The sequence below is a fragment of the Orycteropus afer genome, unplaced genomic scaffold, assembly GCF_000298275.1.
Source record: "Orycteropus afer afer isolate SDZICR_OR568_19922 unplaced genomic scaffold, OryAfe1.0 scaffold00070, whole genome shotgun sequence".
In the NCBI taxonomy this organism is placed as follows: Eukaryota; Metazoa; Chordata; class Mammalia; order Tubulidentata; family Orycteropodidae; genus Orycteropus; species Orycteropus afer.
Window position 1 is genome coordinate 7368753 of NW_006921657.1, and position 22620 is coordinate 7391372.

Here is a 22620-nt window from a genome sequence, read left to right on the forward strand (position 1 = left end):
TCCAACTCCACAGCAGTGGGTTTGTTTTTTTTTTTAGGGATGTTGCTGTTGTTAGCTGCTGTGAGGTGAACCATCAACTCATGGCGATCCCACGTACAATGACACGAGATGCTGCCTGGTCTTGTACCATCCCCCTCGTCAGCTGCAGACCAGACTGTTGTGATCCACAGGGTTTTCACTGGCTGCTTTTTGAAGGTAGATTGCCAGGCCTTTCTTCCTAGTTTGTCTTAGTCTGGAAGCTCTGCTGAAACCTGTTCAGCATAACTGACAGAAGGATGGTGGCTGTGCATGAGGTACATTGGCTGGAATCCACCAGGATCTCCCACAACGAAGGTGAGAATTCTATCAATGAACCACCATTGCCCTGTACTCTTAAAAAAAAAAAAACAACACTGTGGTTGGGCCATTTTTCCAACTTATAGCGACCTCTCCTTGTGTTTCTGAGGTGGTATCTCTACAGAAGTAGATTGCCCAATTTTCTTTCCAAGGAGTGACTGGTGGGTGTGAACCACCAGCCTTCTGGTTAGCAGTCAAATGCCTTAGGCACTTCACCACCAGCCCTTTGATCTAGGGATTGTTATTGTGAGTTGCTGTAGAGTTCATTCTGACTCATGGAGACCCCACAGGTGCACAGGGTTTCCAAGGCTGTGACCTTTCAGAAGCATGTCGCCAGGAGTATCTTCCGAGGGGCCTCTGAGTGAGTTCAAACCGCCAACATTTTGGCTAGTAGTCAAGTGCTTAACTGTTTGAGCCACCCACGGATTCTTAGGGATAATGTACCTATATACACAGAGAACATGAGACGTTAGAAAGATGATTAATGAACAGGGAGATAAAGAGACCCATGGGGTCACCATGAATAGGAGTTGACTCAACGGAACTGGTTTAGATGAAGAGAAGTTTAAGGAAAGAATGAGAAATGAGTGGCCGGAGAAGTAAGAGGAATGTCAGAAGAGAATGTAGTCACAAGTCAAAGGAAATTAGATATACCCAACAGTACTGACCACCGCAGTGCCACTGTATTTGGTTCCAGAGTAATAAAGATAACCTCTAGAACATCTGGGCTCCTCCCTTGCCAAATCAGTGTACTTAAGAAAGTTTTTTCCCTTCCTTTTTTTCATCAATTCCTCTCTCCATTGGCCCAGCAAATACACACAAACATCTACTCTGAGGCCAGGTATGGTGGTAGGCCCCACAGAGACATGATGAATAGAACAAGGTCCACCTGGACTTGAAGGGCTCACCGCCCTTGCCTGCAAGGGAAAGTTACAAAGCACTTACTCATGCGCAATCCAAGCCAGGACAGAGTGTTTGATTGGAGCTGGCACTGATTAGCGCTCCAAACACATTCAATAAAACACAAGTCCAGAGGTCAGTAGGCTTGATTGTCTTGCTCTGAGCTGGCAGGAGGCAAAAGGGAAAGTGTATGTGGCACATTATTGCATCATTTCTGTCTGATCATGAGTCAGTTAGAGATGAGTTTCTGGGTTTTCCCAAGAAAACTGGTCTGTCTGCTCAAAGGCAGAAAATGGATAAAGCAGTCCAATTAAAAGCCCACTATCACCCACTCACTGCCATCTACTCAATTCCAATTCATTACAACCCTATAGGACAGAGTAGAATTGCCCCCATAGGGCTTCCAAGGTTGTAAACTTTATGGAAGTAGACTGCTACATCCTCTCTTTCAAAGTGGCTAGTGGGTTCGAACCAATGACCTCTTGGTTAGCAGAGCTAACCTCCAGGGCTCTCTCAATCAATAGCACATCTCCTTAAAACAAAACGGAACTCTCTGGACTTCTATTCATTCTGCAGATTCCTTTAACTTTCAGGCCTACATGACATTGTATCACTGACTTAACTATTGCTCCACTATTTGTTGTTTCTGCCTTGTGTTGCAACAACAGAAAAGCAGTGTAGTGTAGTGGTCAAAAGGTCAGTGAGTCCCAGCCTTCTGAAAATTAATGGACATGTCAATGGTCTTGGGAGTCTGGGTGGAGACAGAGGGAGGGATGCTCTTCCTAAGTATTTAGAAAATTATCTTACTAAGTTTTCATTTAGGAGCTCTGGTGGTGTAGTGCATAAGGCATTTGACTGCTAACCAGACCACGAGCCACTCTTTGGAAGGAAGGTTGGGCAATCTACTTCTGTAGAGATACTGTCTCAGAAACCCAAGGAGGGGTTGCTATGAATCAGAATTGACTCAATGGCAGTGAGGTTTTTTGTTCGTTTGTTTGTTTTCATTTAATACAGAAATCCTCTCATTTTATATAATGTACACTGGGTGTTTGTTTTTCTTTTTTTTTTTAACAAAACAAAACCACAAGAGTATAAATCAAAATGTCCTTGAGGCCAATTATCTTTAATGCTCTAGAAAAACAAGATTATTTAAGGAAGCCCTCATCAAAATTTTTTTTAAATAAAACTAATCATTCTTTGAAAAGTGAGTATCATTGTCTAGTTTATAATAAGAAGTCCCTGGGTGTCACAAATGGTTTGTTTATACTTGACCACTCGGAAGGAAGATGGGGCAATCTACTTCCGTGGTGATACTGCCTTGGAAACCCAAGGAAGGGTCGCTATGAGTCAGGTCCGAATTGACGGCACATAACAACAACAACAACAACAATACTAACATCAAGTCGGCAGTACAAACTCACCCAGAGGCACTGAGGAAGAAAGGCCTGGTGATCTGCCTCCATAAAGTTTACAGCAAAGGAAAACTTACGGAGTCATTCTACTCTGTAACCATGGCTTGCCATGAGTTGGAATCAACCCTATGGGAATGGGTTTAATTTATTATAACTAGGATTTGGAAATATATTTTTTCTTAACACAAGATTGCCTAAGTAAGTGATATAAATGTCTACCCACAGTCTCAATCAGACTTCAGCTTTTGGGATCTGGCCTGACATTGTATAACAGAAGTAGAAAAATAAGCCCCAAAGAGCCTATCCCTGAGAGCAATGTCCTCAAGGGACTCTGAGCTCATGTCTGGACCTTCCCAATGCTTCCTTCTGAAGTCCCTGGTGACATGGAGCAGCTAGGCCAGGAGAGGACAGAGTAATTCTCCCTCACTGGGGACGGTGTCAGTAACTAGTTATACTTTCTGAGCACTTACAATGTGCCAGGCACTGTTGCAAGCCTGGCAAGTTTCAACTCGTGCAAGGAATCGGTGTTTAACTCCCAAGTTCTGCACCAGGCATTTGTTGTTGTTGTTGTTGTTATGTGCCGTCGAGTCAGCCCTGACTCATAGCAACCCCTCCTTGGGTTTCCGAGGCAGTATCACTACGGAAGTAGGATTGCCCAACCTTCCTTCCGAGGAGTGGCTGGTGGGTTTGAACCGCCAGCCGTCTGGTTAGCAGGCAAGTGTCTTAGCCACTATGCTACCAGAGCTCCCTGCACCAGGCATTTAGAGAGTATCAATACAGTTTATCATCCCAACAACCTCATGAAATAGTTACTATTATCTCCATTTTCCAGATGAAAAACTGGGATTGGTTAAATGTACCATGCCTAATATTACACACTGGAAAGTGGAGATGCTGTCAGTCTAAGTTCTGCAGGCAGCCATTACCAAACCAAACTCACTGCCATCCACTGAATTCTCACTCAGAGCAACTCTACAGGACAGAGTAGAACTGTCCTTAGGGTTTCCAACGCTGCAAATCTTTACCAACCGAAGTAGACTGTCACCTCTCCCCCCCCCCCCCCCCCCCCCCCTCATCCCGCAGAGTGGCTAGTGGGTTCAAACTGCTGGCTTTCTGCTTAGCAGCCCAGCGCTTTAAAAATTACTGCCATCAGGACTCCTTGGCAATTATTATGGGGTCACTAAAACTAACTCTGCTAAAACGGGTCAAAAAAATACTCTAAGACCGCAAGAAGGGCCTGTCTGGTGGGGGAAGCAGGTGACTCATAAGTGCCTTTTGAGATAAGGAACTTCTCTGCTGGAAGGGGTGTGTGAGAGTCAAAGGTGAGTTTTGTGTGTGTGTGTGTGTGTGTGTGTGTGTGTGTAGCTATGGTCTACCAGGTCATTCAAGCTGAGAACTTACTTGAGCGCAACGTTCCCTTGTCTGAGCCCTAAAGCCCATGGACTGGACAGAAGAAGAATAGAGCAAGAGCCAGCTACCAGCCACGTGGCCCAACCTCAGAGCCACACGGGTTGTCCGCGGAGGCGGGGCGGAACCGGGCGAGGCTGGGACGCGAACGCTCAGGGCAGGCGTAGTGCGCCTGCGCACGGAGTGGGCCGGGCAGGGGTAGGTTGGGAACGCGGGCGCGAGCCTCGTTAAAGGCCGCTCCCCGCCCGGCTTGTCCCGCCAGTCCTCGCAGTGCGCAGGCGCGGAGCTTTCTGTCAGCGAGCCCCGCGTGCGGGCTCAGGTCTGTTTAGCAGCGGCGGCAGGTCATCTCCGGCACCATGAGTCGCTTCAGCAGCGAGGAGCGCGCCGCGCCCTTCACCCTCGAGTACCGAGTCTTCCTCAGTGAGTATCTGCGGCCCGCGCCCCTTCCCCGCACGCCGGTCCATTCATTCCCGGGCCTCGCCTCCCTCCCCGGCGCGCGCGCGGCCCGCAGTCTGCCTCTTGTCCCCGGCCGGGCCGGGCCGGGCTCCCCCGCCCCGAGCCGAACCAGCCCTTACGTTTCACATTTCCCGCTTGCAGACGAGGCAGAATGGGTCTGCCTCGGCCATCCATCTCTGCTGAAGAGAAGTATTCCCCTTTCATATGCTGGCTGGACTAGCCTGGGCCAGGGTAGTTATGCAGGTGTCCGGTTGGGTCGGTGTCTCATAGGAAAAGGAAACCACTGAGTCACTCTAGAAAGGTGACTGGAGGTAAAGTAATCTCTGTAAGAGGATTGCAGAGTTTGGGGGAGCAGGGGTGGGGCAGTGATTTTCTTAAGACAATACCTCCTGCAGAGCTCAGATTGTGGGCAAGGAGCGGCATGAAGTCCAATCCCCGGTTCTGCAGATGGTGAAACCTAAGTCCCAGTCAAGGACTCTTGGTGGAGGGCTGGATCCATTACCCTCCGACGTCAGGGGTAAAGCTCCTGATTCTCATGCGTGCTTTCCCGTAACACTGATGCTGGGAGTGCTCCTATTGAAACAGAAAGCTGTTCCCATGTTAAACCAATGACATCAGTCTGAGAAGAATGAGTAAGAAAGTGCCAAGTTTTTACCATTGTGTTGGCATTTGAGGGGTAGTGTCCCGAGTCCTGCACCTAGTACCGAGGGGCTTGTAGTCTGAGGACACTCGGCTCTCCTGGACACACCACCTTTTTGCATTGTAGGTGGAGGAAACCTACCTTGGGTTTATCTTTATCTTTTACCCTCCAAGATACAAAGAGTTGATTACTGGTGATAACGAAGGTGTTTAAAAATGTGTCACCAAAGGCGTTCTATTTAACTTTTACACGATTTTATTGTGGAAGGAAATAGGCAGATGCAGCAAACTCTTGAGTCCATGTATGGGAAGGGGTAGAAAGGGAGGAATAGGGAGACTGAAAGAATGAACAAAAAAAGCTTCTAGCAAAAAGCTTGATGTGGGAGGAAAAGGAAAGTGAAGCCTAGAATTTCCACATCTAGCTGAAGATTAAACTACCAGGTAAATTCCAGGAAGGGTGGGACTTTCATTTCATTTTTCAGAATGAAGCTGCAAGGGGAGTGCAGGAACTTTTGACTATTAATTCACTGGACTATTTTTCTGGAGTTAAGTGTTGGCTCCAGAATTTCTCAATAGAAGGGGCTTAGAGAGGTGACTCTGGTTTGAAGTTGTGGGGTAATTGTCTTCAAACTATATTTGCAGAGCAAATAATTTTACTTAGATTTTTTTAAACATAACAATATATTTTTTACTAAGATTACATACTGACAGCGACCATTTGAAAATCAAAATTGATTCTGAACGCCCTTTAAGGAGTTGGAGATGCTCATTGTTCAACTTTCCCTGCTATAGTCTGGTTTTGAAGTCAGAAGGAACTCGATGTGGATTTGATCCATAGATTTCCTAAAGAATAGTGAGGAAGTTTTAAACTTACTTTTTGGATATGGTAGTTAGGTTTCTAGAATAAAAATTACCTATGAAAGTGTTGTTGCAACATGAGTATCTTTCAGAAAAACCATAGTCTAGGATGGTTGTCTTCCTGGGACATCACTTAAAGCAACAATTTATAATTTAGCATGTTAGTCCCCTCCTTTCTCCCTAAGTATTTCATAATAGTTCCATAAATTGCTAACTGGCATAAGATTGCGAAAAGGGTATGGTGGCAGCTTCTTCTGACCTCCTGTAATGTCACAAAGGGTAGAGAGACTCACCATCAGCAGCCCAAGGCTTAATCCTATGAGGCAGAGGTCAGACGTGCCATCACCCTGTAACCTTTTTGCCAGTTCTGACACCATTTGTCCTTCCCAGGTCACTCTACTTCTCTCCTGGGTTCAATAATTCCTTGCAGTGGCTCTACAGAACTCGCACAATACTCATTATGGGGTTTATTAGGGAAATAGTAACAGGTTACAATTCAGATTCAGGAATGCTCAGGATCCAGTTCTTCATTCGAGACAGCTTCTTCTCAGCCATGCCACAGGCATGCTTTTCTTTGGCCCTCAGTCTCTTGGTTCGGCTGCCTCTGCTGTCACTGTCTCTGCCATCTCTCTGTGAAGGAGGTCCAGCACAGGGATCTCGGGTCCAAGGACACGCTTCACTCCTGCTTCTTCTCTATTGATGGCAGTGAGATCCCCCTTTTCTGCCTCTGGGATGGCTCATTTTAAACCTTGCGAGGTGGCAGAACTGACCAATCCTCACGTTAGAGTTCTAGACACCTTATTTCCATGGTCCTACCCCCACTGTGGTGCCCAGGTACCTTATTTACACTGTTTTGTTTCTTTTTTCCTCTCTCAGTTTGAACAGTGCTTTTATTTCGCTGGGTTTTTACAATAACCTTGTGAGGTGGGGTGTTAATATATTACTATGTATCAAGGGTCCCAGAACAGGTAATAGTTTCATCCCACCTTGGGGAACCTGAAGTGGAAAACAACCAAAAAAAAAAACCAAACTCACTGCTGTTGAGTCGGATCCGACTCATAGCGACCCCACCTTGGTTTTCCAAGGCAGTATCACTGCGGAAGTAAATTGCCCAACCTTCCTTCTGAGGAGTGGCTGGTGGGAGGGTACCATTAATTGTAGCCCTGATAGATCTCCTGGAAGTTGAGGAAAAGTTAGACTGGAACTAATGGTGGGTCCTCAAAACCAAATCATGATGATAAAAAGAATGGAAAAGGAAAGCCATTTGCAGTTTCCCAGGGAGGCCCTTGGGTGGGTAAAGCAGATAGTGAAATGCCTGAGCTCTGTCCTAGGGCTTGGATTGCTTTTCTGAGGGATGGGATCCTTCAGATGGGTGGTATTATTTCTTTCTTTTTTTTTTAAATTGTGCTTTGGGTGCATATTTACAAAGCAGATTTGTTTTACATTCAACGGTTCATGCACATTTGATTTCATGGCCCCTAATACAATCCCTAACCATAAAAACTCTCCTCCCCTCTCCTCCTTGTGACTAGTGCCCTCCCTATGCCCTTCTTACCTATGCATTCCTGTCTGTCCAGCTTTCCCTCTATGTGAATGCTACTCCTCAGATGTCTCATGGTTAATTGATCTAAGGGGTACATCTCCCTGGAGTAGGCTTATTTACATTGTTAACAAGCTATCCAATCCCCTTGGTGGACCACAAGTACCTCACATTTACGTAGTCCCACCAGTCAACTGGGGGTAGTCACAAAGACCTTGCTAGAAGAAATAATTCACTGCACTGCAAAGATTAATCCAAAACAATTTGGTTGCCTTCAGTGTATCAGGCACTGCTAGGCTTTGGGGATACAAAGGTATGTAAGTCAGTCTCTGCCCTCTTTATAGGAGCTCTGGTGGCGTAGTGCCCAAGGCATTTGATTGCTTACCAGAAGGCTGGCGGTTCAAACCCAAGAGCCACTACTCGTAAGGAAGACTGGGCTATCTACTTCCGTAGAGATACTGCCTTGAAAACCCAAGGAGGGGTTGCTCTGAATCGGGACCAACTTGACGGCAGCAAATGTGGTTTGGTTTTTTTTGTGTTTTATAGGTGTAAATACTTGTGAGATGCCTAAGGAATACATAGGATGAAAACCCAACCCAGTCTTGAAAGAGGGTCAAGAAATGTGAAGTATGCAACCAGTATAAAACCTGGTTAGGTTTTTCTGGTGTGAAAGTAAAATCTTGGTATAAAAAAATGTATTTCATGTACCTGGAAATGTAGTTAACTACAGTAATAACCTTTTCTTTCTAATTTATTTTACAGAAAATGAAAAAGGAGAATACATATCTCCATTTCATGATATTCCAATTTATGCGGATAAGGTAAGGAATTCTTGTCTTTCGAACAGTCTCTTAGATTAGTTTCACTTAATGGGTTTTTTAATATGTATCTTAACAACTGTTTTGAAAGCCTCATTTGTGCTATGAGTTAAAAGTATGGTGATTAAATAAGAAGTCAGTCTTAAAGCCAGATTATTCAGTTAAAAAAGCAACTATAAATTGGGAAAGGAGTTGAGAATGGAAGCAAAATGTTTTTACATTTCCTGGTTCAACAAAAAAATAAAAAGTCACGTTAGTCTTTATGTGTTTTTGGAACTAAAATCTTAGACTTCATTAAAAACCAAAAACCAGGGTTCCTTATTTAGTGATTTTAAAATAAACCATGCAGCTGCACAAAATTTGGACTATAGGGTATTTATTAAACCGTAAAAACAAACTAGATTATTCAATGAGTACAGGAGAATTCTGTACTTTGGCCTGGTAGAGTTAAGATCTGAAAACAGATTGCCAGGCCTTTCTTCCAAGGTACCTCTGGGTGGACTCTAACCTCCAGCTGTTTGGTTAGCAAGCCGTGCACTTTAACCATTCTCACCACCATAGGCTCCAAAGGTAAGCCCACAGACTTCTAAAAAATGATGTCTGTTATTATATATACACCAGTGAGCTGAAGAACCTAACTTTTGTAATGAGCAAATGTGTTACAAAAAGCCCTGGTGGTGCAGTGGTTAAAGCGCTGAGCTGCTAACCAAAAGATTGGTAATTTGAACCCCCAGCTGTCCTGTGAGCTAAAGATATGGCAGTCTGCTTTCATAAGATTTACAATCTTGGAAACACTGGAGGCATTTCTACTCTGTCCTGTAGAGTCCCTATGTAACTCAATGGCAGTGGGTTTGGTTGGTCTGGAAGTTTATTACAAGTCGATAGTCTACAACTATATATAGGCATACCTCGTTTTATGAGGTATGATATATTACACTCCACAGATAATACATTTTTTACAAAGGTTTGTGACAACCCTGAGTCCAGTAAGTCTATTGGCACTATTTTTCCAACAGCATGTGCTCACTTTGTGTCTTGCACATGTTGGTAATTTTCACAGTATTTTAAACTTTTGCATAATACTGTTGTACACTTAATATATTATAGTATAAACATAACTTTTGTGTACATTGGGAAACTAAAAAAATCATGGGACTCACTTTATTGTGATGTTTAATTTATTGTGGTGATCTGGAAGTGAATCCACAATATCTCTGAGGTATACCTGTATGCCGAAATATTTGTGATCTTTGGTTGGTAGGATTGCTAGTAACTATTCTTTTTTATTTTCTTTTTGTGCCTTTTTATATTTTCTAATCTTTTTATAGAGAGCATGCATAATTTATGCAGCTTTAAATAGTTCTTTAGAAAAAGCACACAACTTTTTAAAAGCCTCCTTCCCAAAGGGAGAAGTTTGTCCTATATTTAGTAACTGACACAAAAAAACAGGTCTCATTCTTTTTTACATACTTAAATAATTGTTTCATTCAGTCAGGAAGCCTGATTCACGGTGTGTGCAAAGTTTTTCCAGTTGTAAAAGCTACATGCGTTTTTCACCTTTCTTAGCTAGATGCTGGTACATAATACATGTGAACATCACATCCCACTGCATGTCTAGGATGGTATTAAAGATAAAATTTTATCCTTGCATGTGCTGAGTCTTACGGTATTTCTGAGCATGGCTATCAGATAAAAAAAAAAAAAAAAAAAACACCCCTTCAGTTATTGACTATCTTGCTATCCAACATTTTGGATTTATGAAACTAGTAAAAAATCTGTAGGACTGTATTGTGCATTAATGATGTACATCTGGTAAAAAAAATGTCGAGGTTCAAGATGAGAGTAATGCTGGCTGTAATGGTTAAGGTTTATTTGTCAACTTGGCTGGGCCATCATTCTCAGTGGTTTGGCAGTTACTATGTAATGATATGTGGTTCAAACCCACCAGCCATTCCTCAGAAGGAAGGTTGGGCAATCTGCTTCAGTAGTGATTCTGCCTTGGAAACCCAAGGAGGGGTTGTTATGAGTCGGATCCAACTCGATAGCAGTGAGTGAGTGATGTAATGATGTAGTTGTCCTCCATTTTGTAATCTGATATGGTCATCCTCCCATCTTCACATAATGCTGATTTTTACATAATGCCCTGGTCTTTGGAACCTAACTGTGTTGATAAGTGAGGAGTGGGTATAGACAAATCCTTGCACTTCTATCAGGACGTTTGCTGCAGTTCTGTACTGACACTTGGATGTTGGCAGAATATCTGTCTAGCCTGTCTGTTGCTTCAGAGGAGCCTGTCTGAGCTGGGCTCCAACTGGAGGCAGTGGAGCAAACAGTCCAAGGCCAATTATGTGGCACAATTACAGGAGGGACTTCTAATTGGTGTGTGTACTCTTGTGGGATTCTTGAAGTTGCATTTACTCAGAAACTCTAATTTGTTACATGATTTCCTGGGAGTTGATATGAACTGCAGGATCCTCCCCTCCCCTTGAATTGCTATCATTTGGTTGGTTTGAATTGTCTGTTGTAAATACTACAGTATGTGTATCAAAGTACTTTACAGTAACATCTCAGACCATTTTGATAATAAAGATGTCTAAAATGATGATCCTGAGTTTATTGATAATACCTTGGCATGCCAAACCCAAAACCAATCCCCCTGCCATCAAGTCGATTCCAACTCATAGCAACCCTATAGGACAGACTAGAACTGCCCCATAGGGTTTCTAAGGCTGTAAATCTTTAGAGAGGCAGACTGCCTCTTTCTCCCAAGGAGGAGCTGGTAGGTTCAAACTGTCGACCTTTTGTTTAGTAGTAGACTAATGCTTTAACCACTACACCACCAGAGCTCTTCCTTGACACACAGATATGCTAAAAAAAGAAAACATTTTCTTGACATATAAATATTTCGGGGGCTTCACAAGTGATTGGACGATATTCTAGCCAAGGACCAGAATGATGATAGCAGTGTGGTACCTAATCTTATTGTTGCTCCATGTTGCCCCAAAATAGGAAACAGATTATGTGTTGTATAAAAGTTCTCACTGAAATTTCTCTGCGACACTGTGAAGTCTTCTATGAATTCATTTTTGTCTATAATCTGGGATTACTCAGAGGAAGACTTTGCCTTTCTATGCTCTGTGCTGGCTTTGAGTCCCTGAGTAGTGCAGATGGTTAACGTGCTCGGCTGCTAACTGAAAGCTTGCTGGTTTGAGCCTACTCTGAGGTGCCTGGGGAGAAAGGACTAGTCATCTACTTCTGAGAAATCAGCCATTGAACACCTCATGGAGCACGGTTCTGCTCTGACGTGCATGAGGTCGCCATGAGTTGGAATCAACTTGACAGCAGTAGGCAACTGGTGCTGCCTCTGAAGTACAGGCTATGGAGACAGCTGTGGATTTCACCAATAGGATTTCACCACTTCTGATCCTGAGAGGCAGGAAAGAGTTCTTTTGTATTTAAGGAAGTTTGGTTTGTACAAAACACAAATAAGGGAGTGGTACATAGAAATTATTTTGGATGATAGCCTAGATAAAAGATCTGATTAATTCAGTTGGTTACAGAGGAGTGTGATTATATATATATATATATATAATTCCAGTATGATTAAGTTTACACAAATACATTTTTGGGTGTATGGCCATAGACTTTATCCCTAATGTAGTCCAGCTTTTGAGGAATGGTAATGAGAGAATGTCATTATCAAATGAGAATGCACCTTTAACACCACTCATTTCACTGTACTTAGAAAAAATGTGCAGGAGCTTCTGTTCTCCTCCATGTTAGGACTTTTCAATATGGACAACATTTGTTTTGGTATCTGTTGTTAGGCAATACATCAACCAGATGTAGAAGTTCTTGTGACCCAGATATCCTGCGTGGATTACTTCCAAATCCATTGGGTACGAGATGGCAAAAGCAAGCATTTACTGGTTTTGTTTTTAATTGTACAGATCACCTTTTTTCTAGGTCTATTTGGGACCAAATAAAGAAGCAGCTATAGCTCAGACATTCTTCTGACACAGCTGCTGAGATCCCAGAAATTTAAAAAATCTGGAACATGGTCAACATAAACAGTGTTGTGAAACACTGGGTAGATTAAAGCTTTATCCAGTTCTTAAAGTGCTCAACTATCATGATAGGATGTTTTCATTGAGAAGTTTGATATTTTTCTATTCCAAATCTGAAATGTTCATGTTAAAAACTAGTTGACAATGTAGGCTTCTATGTGTTTTACTAACAGACTGTTGGGAGCATATATAAATGTGAACTTGTGTTTCTTTTTTCTCCTAAAAGAAAGTTAAGTTTCTAATCAAACAGGCCGATATTCCAGAAATATAACAGAATATTTTCTGCAGCTGTGTATCATTCATTATTCTTAACTTTTTTAGATATCTCACTGTCCCTGAATCTTTTAGAAAAGATATTACTCAAGTGGGTGCTCTTCAGATCACTTACTTCTATACAGGGTTTGTTTTGTTTTGTTTTGAATTTTCTATTTCTTTTTACAGACAGTTCAGTAAATTTTTTTTAATAAAATCACAGAATCAATAATGTAAACACTGTCATCCCCAGTTTTATAAGTATATAGATAGAATGGTTGTGTTTTCTGGGTGTTTTGTCTACCTTTTGGTTTGTGCTTTCCAAACCAGAGTTAGAATTGGGAACACGGATTTTTTTAAAAACGGTAACAATAGAAGATAATGTTGTGATGATTAAATATGCATGTAATGTGCAGCCACAATGCCTGGCTTATAGTAAAGTCACAATACACAATAACCGAGAAATTAAAAATAGGATAATGTTGACCACAATACCTAGTTATTTCTGAAGCCTTTCAAAGCCGTTTTATAGAGTAAGGATCACTGACCTAGGATTAAGAAATTTTAGTCCAAGTTTGTCACTAACCGGCTTTGTGACATCAGCAAGTTACTGAGTTGAGCACTGTTGGTCTTCGTGGGTGTTTTTTTTAACTTCTTGCTTTATGTCTAATCTCTAGATGAATTTAGGAGAAAATCCTTTCTACCACCACTGCTTTTCTCCAAATTTTATTACAAAACAGAAAAGTGAAAGAAAGAGATGGTGGAAATAGAGGATTTTTTTTTTTTTTTAATTCCTTCTATGTCTGGTATTTATTTGTTTTCTCAATTTGAAATTGAAAGAAATTAAAAATGAAATTGAAAATAACTTAAGCGTCTAGATAATTCTGCGGTACAGTACATTATGTTCACTGGCTTCAGGTCCCATGTTGGAAACAGATTACAAGTCAAAAGCCATTTATAAATCTCCCAACAAAAATACATTTACTGTACTACTAAGATTCAGATTTACTTAGATCCATAACCAATGCCCAAGGAAGCAGCAGTCAAGAAATCAAATGACATACTGCATTGGGTAAATCTACTGCAAAAGACCTCTTTAAAATATTAAAGAGCAAAGATGTTACTTTTGACAACTAAGATGTGCCTGACCCAAGCCATGGTGTTTTCAATAGCTTCATATGCATCTGAGAGCTGGAGAGTGAGTAAAGAAAACTGAAGAAGAATTGATGTATTTGAATTGTGGTGTTGGCGAAGAATTTTGAATATACTATGACTACCAGAAGAATGAACAAATCTGTCTTGGAAGAAGTACAGCCAGAACGCTCCTTAGAAGCAAGAATGGCCAGACTTTGTCTCTTATACTTTGGGCATGCTTTCAGGAGGGTCCAGTCCCTGGAGAAACACATCATGCTTGGTAAAGTAGGTGGTCAGCAAAAAAGAGGAAGACCCCCAACCCATTGGCTGCAAAGTGGGCTCAAGCATAGTGGGGATTGTTGAGGTTGGTGCAGCACTGGTTAGTGTTTCGTTCTGTTATGTGTAGGACTGGTAAGAGTCAAAACCGACTAGATACTACCTAACAACAACAACAACAGATTCAGAGATGGAATGTATTTAAATTAAAAGTATGTTTCCTATATATGTGTTTAACTATGGTAGTAATAGTAGCTTACCAGAAGCCATAGCCTATTCATTAGTAAATGACTTGTTAAACTACTGACTTTATCCACAAGCACACTAACCAGTTGGAAATGAGACCTGTCATCACTGTGCTACTATAATATCCCTAGTTAATTGGTAACATTACAAGCCTACACTAAAATATAGGTCACATTTCTTCTATATCTCAAACAACTTTTTGATTCATGGAATACTATCATTTATATTCATTAAGTTTCCAATTTCCTTAGGATCTAGACTTCTTTAACACTAACATTCTTGACTAGCTGATGAAATGATTAGAAATCTGGGAAGTGAGACTGACTATTAAATCAGAGCTGAAGCTATACATGCTTCCCTCTAGGGTTACTAACCTTCTCTGACACTATCAATGGGGAGGTGAAAGCTTTGATGCAAGAGCAAGGATTTAAAATCCAAGGCATGTAGAAGTGAAGAACAGATTTGAAAAGTTCTAACCATGGGGATAAACTCAAAAACCTCACTGCTGTCAAGTCAGATTCGACTCATAGTGACCCCTTCTTGGGTTTCCGAGGCGGTATCACTACAGAGGTAGATTGCCCCATCTTCCTTCCGAGGAGTGGCTGGTGGGTTTGAACTGCCAGCCTTCTGGTTAGCAGTCAAAGGCCTTAGGCACTACACTACCAGAGCTGCTCACCATGGGGATAATAAAGACAATAAATCCAGGGTTGAACAAAGTAACAGTTGAAACCGGTGGAGATTCAAAAAAGAAAGTATAAGTTTGTAATTGAACCTAACTCATTGCCATTGAGTCAATTTCGACTCATAGCGACCTCCATTGGGTTTCCAAGGCTGTAAATCTTTACAGAAGCAGACTGCCTCCTCTTTCTTCTGCAGAGCAGCTGATGGGTTTGAACCATGGATCTTTTGGTTAGCAGCCAAATGCCTTAACCGCTATACTACCAGAGCTCCTTGAGTTTGTAAATGAGTGGTATTAAATTTCTCAGTATTTTTAAATGCATCAACATTAGAAGTATTAGAATGCATAATATTTTAATAGGAAAATAGCAATGAAGACATTGGTTGAATTTTTCATGTCACTTACCCTGAAAATCCTAAATACCACTGTTCACCTAGTGGCAACTCTCTGAACTGTAGCCATAGTTTCTTGGAAGAATGTCCTCAAATGTTTTTTCCTTTAATAAACTCTCCTTTAGTAGTAGTAGTTGTTGTTGTTGTTGTTATGTGCCATCGAGTCAGACCTGACTCATAGTGACTCCTCCTTTGGTTTCTGAGGCAGTATCACTACAGAAGTAGATTGCCTAACCTTCCTTCCAAAGAGTGGCTGGTGGGTTTGAACTGCCAGCCTTCTGGTTAGCAGTCAAGTGCCTTAGGTACTATGCTACCAGAGCTCCTTTTCTTTAGTAGTAACTCCTGCTAAAAAAAAAGTCTGAGAAAACTCCTTTTTTTTACATCAAAATATTTAAAAACATCCTCCCTTATGATAACTCATGGGAAAAAAATTGTTTTGGTTACATAGTGCCGTTCTAACAGTAATACCACAAATGGGATGGCTTTAACAAACAGGAGTTTATTCTTACAATATTTGGAGGCTAGAAGTCCAAGTTCCAAGTGCCAGGCTCTAGGGTTGTGTGAAGACCCCTCCACCTTGGGCTTCAGCTCTGCCTCTTGCTCCCGGCTCACTGAAGCTAGAGGCCTCTCTCTTCACTCAGGCTGCCACTAGCTGCTGAGGCTAACAAGCCCAAGGTCGACAAATAAAATGGCACAGCTCTGATGTTACCAAACCACATAGCAGGCCATTGATTCAAGTCCACTGAAAGTCCCCAGATGAGCAGAGTATGGCAGGCTGCTGAACAACAACTCAGCTACATGCAGGGTTCAAATGCGCCATAAGCTAGAGACCATTCCCAAAGCTGCTGCTTATATATGGGAAGCAGACCACATCCATAAAGTAGCTACTCAGCTGCTTGTGGTAGGTCCCACCATGGAACTGATTGCCAGTGCTCATCATGGGGAATAACTACCACCAGCTGCCCAGCCACTCAACCAGGCCCAGCCAAGTTGACACACAACCTTAACTACCACAAAAATGCTGATAAAAGCTACTATAAATTCATTGCTTTTTTAAAAAGTACAACAATTTGGAAGTGTGCTACGGTGCGGTGTGGTACTCACTGGCTTTGAGTCAGATCCGACTCAGCAACCCCACCTTGAGTTTCCCAGGCGGTATTACTTAGGAGCTCTGGTAGCATAGTGCCTAAGGCACTTGACTGCTAACCAGAAGGCTTCTGTAGTGATACTGCCTCCGAAACCCAAGGAGGGGTCGTTATGCTTTGGGTCCGACTCCACGGCAAATAACAACAAGTACTACGGAAGTAGATTGCACAACCTTCCTTCCGAGGTGTGGCTGGTGGGTTTGAACTGCCAGCCTTCTGGTTTGCAGTCAAATACCTTAGGCACTATGCCACCAGAGCTCCCTGAAAATGTGCTAAATACCCATTTTATATATAAGTGACTCCCCTATATTTGAATGCAGGTTGTAGCCTGAAGCTGACAAGCAAGACCTACCTGGTTTGGAAGTCCAACTCTTAAGGAGTTAAAAGAACTTTTAATTTGTTCAGTGTTAGGCTTCAGTGCCTAGAAAAAGTGTGTGGCACAAAGTGGGTGGTGCTCAACAGATACTTGTTGAAAAACGGAATGAATTGGCTCTGTAGTCAGTAGCTGGGTAACCAAGTAACTAGCTGGTTACTACTGTCAATCATTTCTGACTCATGGGGACCCTATATGTGTCAGAGTGAAACTGTGAAACTGTATCTTCATTTTTGGAAATAAATTGATTCACGAGGCCTTTTTCTTCCATGGCATCTCTGGGTGGGCTCGAACCTCCAGCCTTTCAGTCAGCAGCTGCATGCTTTAACTGTCTGCATGGACTCCGCCTGCAGGATACTCTGCTGTTTGTGGCCTAATTTTAATTTCTAAATACCAGATGTTTTCTTCCCTCTAATTTTTTTTCTTCCCATTAGTTACATAGGTTTTTAATAATTAGGTAATGTTGTAAGGATCTACACATATTTATCATTTAATTCCATCAACGTGTTCCAAGTAGTTTCCAAACTATTTGCCTTTTTTTTAAGCAATGTATTCATGTGGGGATATTTTTTCCCACAGTTTTGTCTTCTCAGTGTAAATGATACTTTGATTCTCATTGGACTGTGAGACCATTTACTTAGATGTAGTAACAGCGCCATCTTGTGAACCTTAGGGTATTACAGCTGAAAATTTTTAAAGCCCTGACTTGTTCTTGTATCATAGACATATACATCTTTCATTTTAGTTCTTGAAAACTTATAGTGAGTAGAATGATATTTAATCAGATGTTGGTCTGAGGTTTCCTACACATTTTTCCTACACATGAACATTTTCTAAACCATCCAGTTATTACTTTATAGGGATATTAGGTGCCTTGGTGTCAGTTCTAACTCATAGCGACCCTATGTGTAGCAGAACAAGCAGAACAAAGCACTGCCTGGTCCTGTGCTATCCTCACAATTATTACTGTGTTTGAGCCCATTGTTGCAGCCACTGACTGTGGCAATTCCTCTCATTGAGGTCTTACTCTTTTTCACTGACTTTTAACTTACCAAGCATGATATCCTTCTTCAGTGAATGGTTCCTTCTGACCACATTACCAAAATAGGTGAGAAGTATGGCCATTCTCGCTTCCAAGAAGCATTCCAGCTGCACTTCTTCCGGGACAGATTATCTCATTCTTCTGGCAGTACATGGTATTGTCAGTATCCTTTGCCAACATCACAGTTCAAAGGCATCAACTCTTCTTCAGCTTTTCCTATTCATTGCTTAGCTTTCACGTGCATATGAGGCAATTGAAAATACTGTGGCTTGGGTCAGCGCACCTTAGGCCTCAAAGTGACATCTTTACTTTTTAACACTTTAAAAAGGTCTTCTGTAGCAGATTTGCCCAATGTAATACATCATTTCATTTAGTCCTGACTTTAAATAATACTCCCATTCTTTGTCTTTTTGTTGTTGTTATTGCATCAAGTAGGCATCAGGAGACTTGGAGGAGAAATTCATCAAATGCTTTAGTTTCTCTTGGGTTGACCAAGCACTTAGATAAGTGACAAAAGTTTTATACTCTTGACTCAAGCTGAGTGGCTTTCCTGCTTGGTTAAAAGTAGCAGCAACATAATTATTGGCTTGAATCCTTTGTCTTACTCTCTTGCAACTTATCAGTCCCTGTTTTTTGATGGAAAATAGAGATAATTCTAAAAAGTTATATACCAAACCAAAAACCCACTGCCATTGAGTTGATTCTGACTCATAGTGACCCCCTTTGGGTTTCCAAGGCAGTAAATCTTTATGGAAGTAGATTACCCCATCTTCCTTCTGCAAAGTAGCTGGTAGATTTAAACCATCAAGCTTCTGGTTAGCAGTCAAATGTCTTAGGAACTGCACCATCAGAGATCCTTAAGAAGTTATGTAGCTAAGTGATTTTCGTTTAAAATCAACTTTTTAAAATATATTTTTTATAAAGGCGTAATTGCATATTTAGCTTCATCTGTGCCCTTTGTAGAAGGCTGTACATGGAAAAACTGTATTTAAAGTTTTATTCCTTGGTAAAAATTATATTCTGACTGTATTTAAAACCCAATTTTCATTAGAGAACCTATCTGAAGTTATTATTTTACTCCAGTGTGCAGAATGAGATGACATAATGTAACTTTTTCATTGTTTTTAAGCAGTAAGCATCTGGGAATTTTTCCCAATGCTCTATCATCCGCTTTAAAGTAATTAATGTAAGTTGTAAACATATTACAACAGTACTGCCATTGTGTAAAATAGTTTTGGAGCATATGTTCTTTTGTCTTCAGTGTTAAACTTTCTATCTTTTTTTAGGAGGATACGATTTTTAAAAGTTGCCAAATCTGGAGAATTATGTGGGTAATTTGGGCTGATTAATTTTGTTTGAGGCTAAAACTAAAGTATGACAAAGTAATTAGGCAGATTTGGTTGTCTTTTAAATGGTCTCTGACGTAGAAGCTTCAAAACCCTTCTGAGTAATTGTAGTATCACTCAATGAATAGCCTTAGTGATGATTATTTGGAAAAAGGCCTTCCTTTGAGGTACAAGTTCTGCTTTCTTAAAAACAAATGACTTTCCTTTATGGAAGCATTCTTTCCACCACCACCTCAAATATTTTATTATGAAAATCTTAAAGCATGCAGAGAAGTTTAAAGGATTGTACAGTGAACATCTATATACCCACCACCTAGGTTCTATAACTGAATTTGTTTTATTATATATCTCCCCAGCTATCAATCTATCTTAATTTTTGACACATTCTATTGAAAGTCCATTCACTTTAAAGATCTGTCAAAAATTTGGTACAATGAACTGTTCAAGCTTTGAAAGAAATAGAGTGTGTTCACTGACATAAGGGAGCAAATGAGCTTCTGTGACCATCTCACCTTCTCTCTGTTTTTTCAGGATGTGTTCCACATGGTGGTTGAAGTACCACGTTGGTCTAATGCAAAAATGGAGGTAATATTTTGCCTTATGTTGATAGTTAGACCGAGCATATCAGTTTTGCTCTGGCCACACTGATTTGAACATCTGCACTCCAAGGCTTTCCTCTGTTTAGTCCTAATCTGTTTTCCGGTTATATTTCCCATTACCTACCTGACTGTCTGCGCTCTGTGCTGCAGCTACACTCAACCATTTACTTTTTGTAAATATGCTGCAGGCTTTCCTTCTTCACATCTTTGCTTCTGACATTCACAGAGCCTAGGATGTCACCTTTTCCTCCTGTCTTACTCTCTCCCACTTAGTTACTGGCTTAGTCACCCCAGCCACCAAGAATGCATTGGAATTTCTGTTGCATTTCGTTAATTGTTCCTAATGACACCTAACACATTTGGCTTTTTGTTGTAGACATTTATTACATGTTTTCTATCAATTAAGCCTTTTGACATAACCACATTTTGTATGTAATACACAATATTTGAATATTTTTAAATGCTTTAAAGAAAAGCTGAAGTTGGATAAGACTTGTTTTGCCCTTTTACTAAAATCTTGGTACTTCTCATTTCTCAAATGGTAGGATTTATCCCAGCTAATTTTGGTTTTTGCTTTGTGGAATTGATAAATTTTATTTTTCCCTTCTTGATAGTTCCTGTATATCTCCAAGTAAGCTTTCCACTTGATGGCTGATTGTAGAGTAACTTTTTTTGCTTTTTTTAATTGTGATTTGAGTAAAAGTTTACAGAGCAAATTCACATCTACCTAATGTAAATGTTCAGCTTATATACCTATTTTTTATTTGGCTGGAAGGCACAGGTATGTGTTCAATTCCAGACCTGAAGGGCAGTTAGGGGCCATAATCTCAGGTGTTCCACCAGGTTCTATCAGACCAGCAAACCTGGTCTTTTTTTTTTTTTTTTTAAATGATTTTGAGTTTTTTCACATTGTTCTCCCACTCTATCCAGGATCTCCTACATGGAGCCCCCTCCAAGTAGTTGATAGTGGTAGCCTGGCACCATCTAGTTCTTCTGGTCTCATAGTTGTATAGGCTGAGATTGCATGGTGGACCAGTCACTTGGACTAATTGTTTCCATGTCTCTTTGGTTTTCTTCATTCTTCTTTGCTCTGGATGAGGAGAGACCCATCATTGCATCTAGATGGCCACTTGCAAGCTTTTAAGATCCCAGTTGCTACTTGCCAAAGTAGGATGTGGAACAATGTTTTTGGTAAACAAAACCAATTATGCCAATTGAGCTTGATGTCGTCCTCTGTGACCATGGTCCTAACCCCACAGGTCCAACTACTCACTCCCTCTGGGTAGCTGACTGTGGCCAAGAAGTGGTTGTAGAACCATGTCCCTTTACACATACACTTGTAGAAACGTTGTCTGCCAACCCTGTATATGGTCATGGGCACACTCCCCCCTGCATAGACATACTTAATATTTCAACCTGTCCACCCATCTATCCACCCATAGATCAGTGTTTGCCTTCACTGAAAACACAGTACTATAAGCGAAAAAGGGTTCATCTTTGTTGTCTGTACCTCCCATGTACTTCTGTCTTCCTCTTCCTCGATTCCACTGTAGAGTAACTTTTAAATTATAATCTAAAATTTATAATTTTTGATTCTAATTATAAAAAGTTGGGAGTAAAATATATCTTAAAGTGGAATTAGAGGCCATACATACCATAATTCAGTTCCTCAAATTCTTATCTAAATAGTATTGCACAGCCAAATATACAACAATTTGCAATTTTTAATTTCAGATTGCTACAAAGGACCCTTTAAACCCAATTAAACAAGATGTGAAAAAAGGAAAACTCCGTTATGTTGCAAATTTGTTCCCTTATAAAGGATACATCTGGAACTATGGTGCCATCCCGCAGGTATGTTTCCATGCAGTTGCTGATAATGGGCTTTTTAGCTTACTAAAAATTAACTTACTGCACTTGGTAAAGAGATCGAAACACCTTCAGAAAGTTTTATGAAATACTTATTTTTCTGTGTGGACTGATTATAAGCTATATACCATCTTTCTTTACAGATTGAGTCTATTAAATAGAGAGAGACAGGATAGAGTAGTAGTTCAAAGCACTGCTCTTTGCACCACGCAGAGCAGGGTTCAAATCCCAGGTCTGCCATTTTCTAGCTGCCATATCTTGCCTCAGTTTCCTCTTCCCTGAGACAGAGATATTAAAAGCTTTTAGCTCATGTGGTTATTGTGAGGAGTGAAGCACCTAGTAGTATCTGGCACATGTAAGTTCTCATAGCTGTTGACTTTTATGTTTAGAATCTGGATTCCTTTTTTAAGCCAGGTTCTTTGTTGTTTGGAATAATGATGAGATTCTGTTTTTCAAAGTAGTCCACCTTTTGAGGAGAGGGGATGTCTTCCTTGTTTGCCAGCTTTTCCCCATTACAGTATCAGTGTTGGAATGAAAAATCCTAGGGTGTCTGTTAGGAGTAAATGAGATTCTGGTTTGACTAGGCTAATGCTGTGATGCTTAAGATTTTCACATGAAATATTCCATTGAGATTTCCCCTGCTGATTCTGAGAAATAATTTGTTTTTATTATCCATTAAGTCTGTTAAACAGAATCCACTGTGAAACAATCTGTATGTTACTAGAATATAGGTCAAACTTGTTAGGTAATCACAAAGTCTTTGCATTAATTACAGCACTTTTAACTGGTATTTAACTGTTGTGTTATTATGCCTGGAAGTATTGTCCCTTTGGA

General features: G+C 40.9%; 1 protein-coding gene across 1 annotated transcript in view; it reads left to right on the forward strand.

Annotated features, from left to right (window-relative positions):
- The first annotated feature begins 4405 nt into the window (after positions 1–4405).
- Positions 4406–22620, forward strand: part of PPA1 (inorganic pyrophosphatase 1) — a 38233-nt gene continuing 20018 nt past the window's right edge. The window contains exons 1-4 of the mRNA XM_007940658.2: positions 4406–4475; positions 8311–8369; positions 19850–19903; positions 21652–21771. Coding sequence (XP_007938849.1) covers positions 4412–4475; positions 8311–8369; positions 19850–19903; positions 21652–21771 — 297 coding nt within the window. The 5' untranslated portion in view covers positions 4406–4411. The remainder of the gene's footprint in view (positions 4476–8310; positions 8370–19849; positions 19904–21651; positions 21772–22620) is intronic.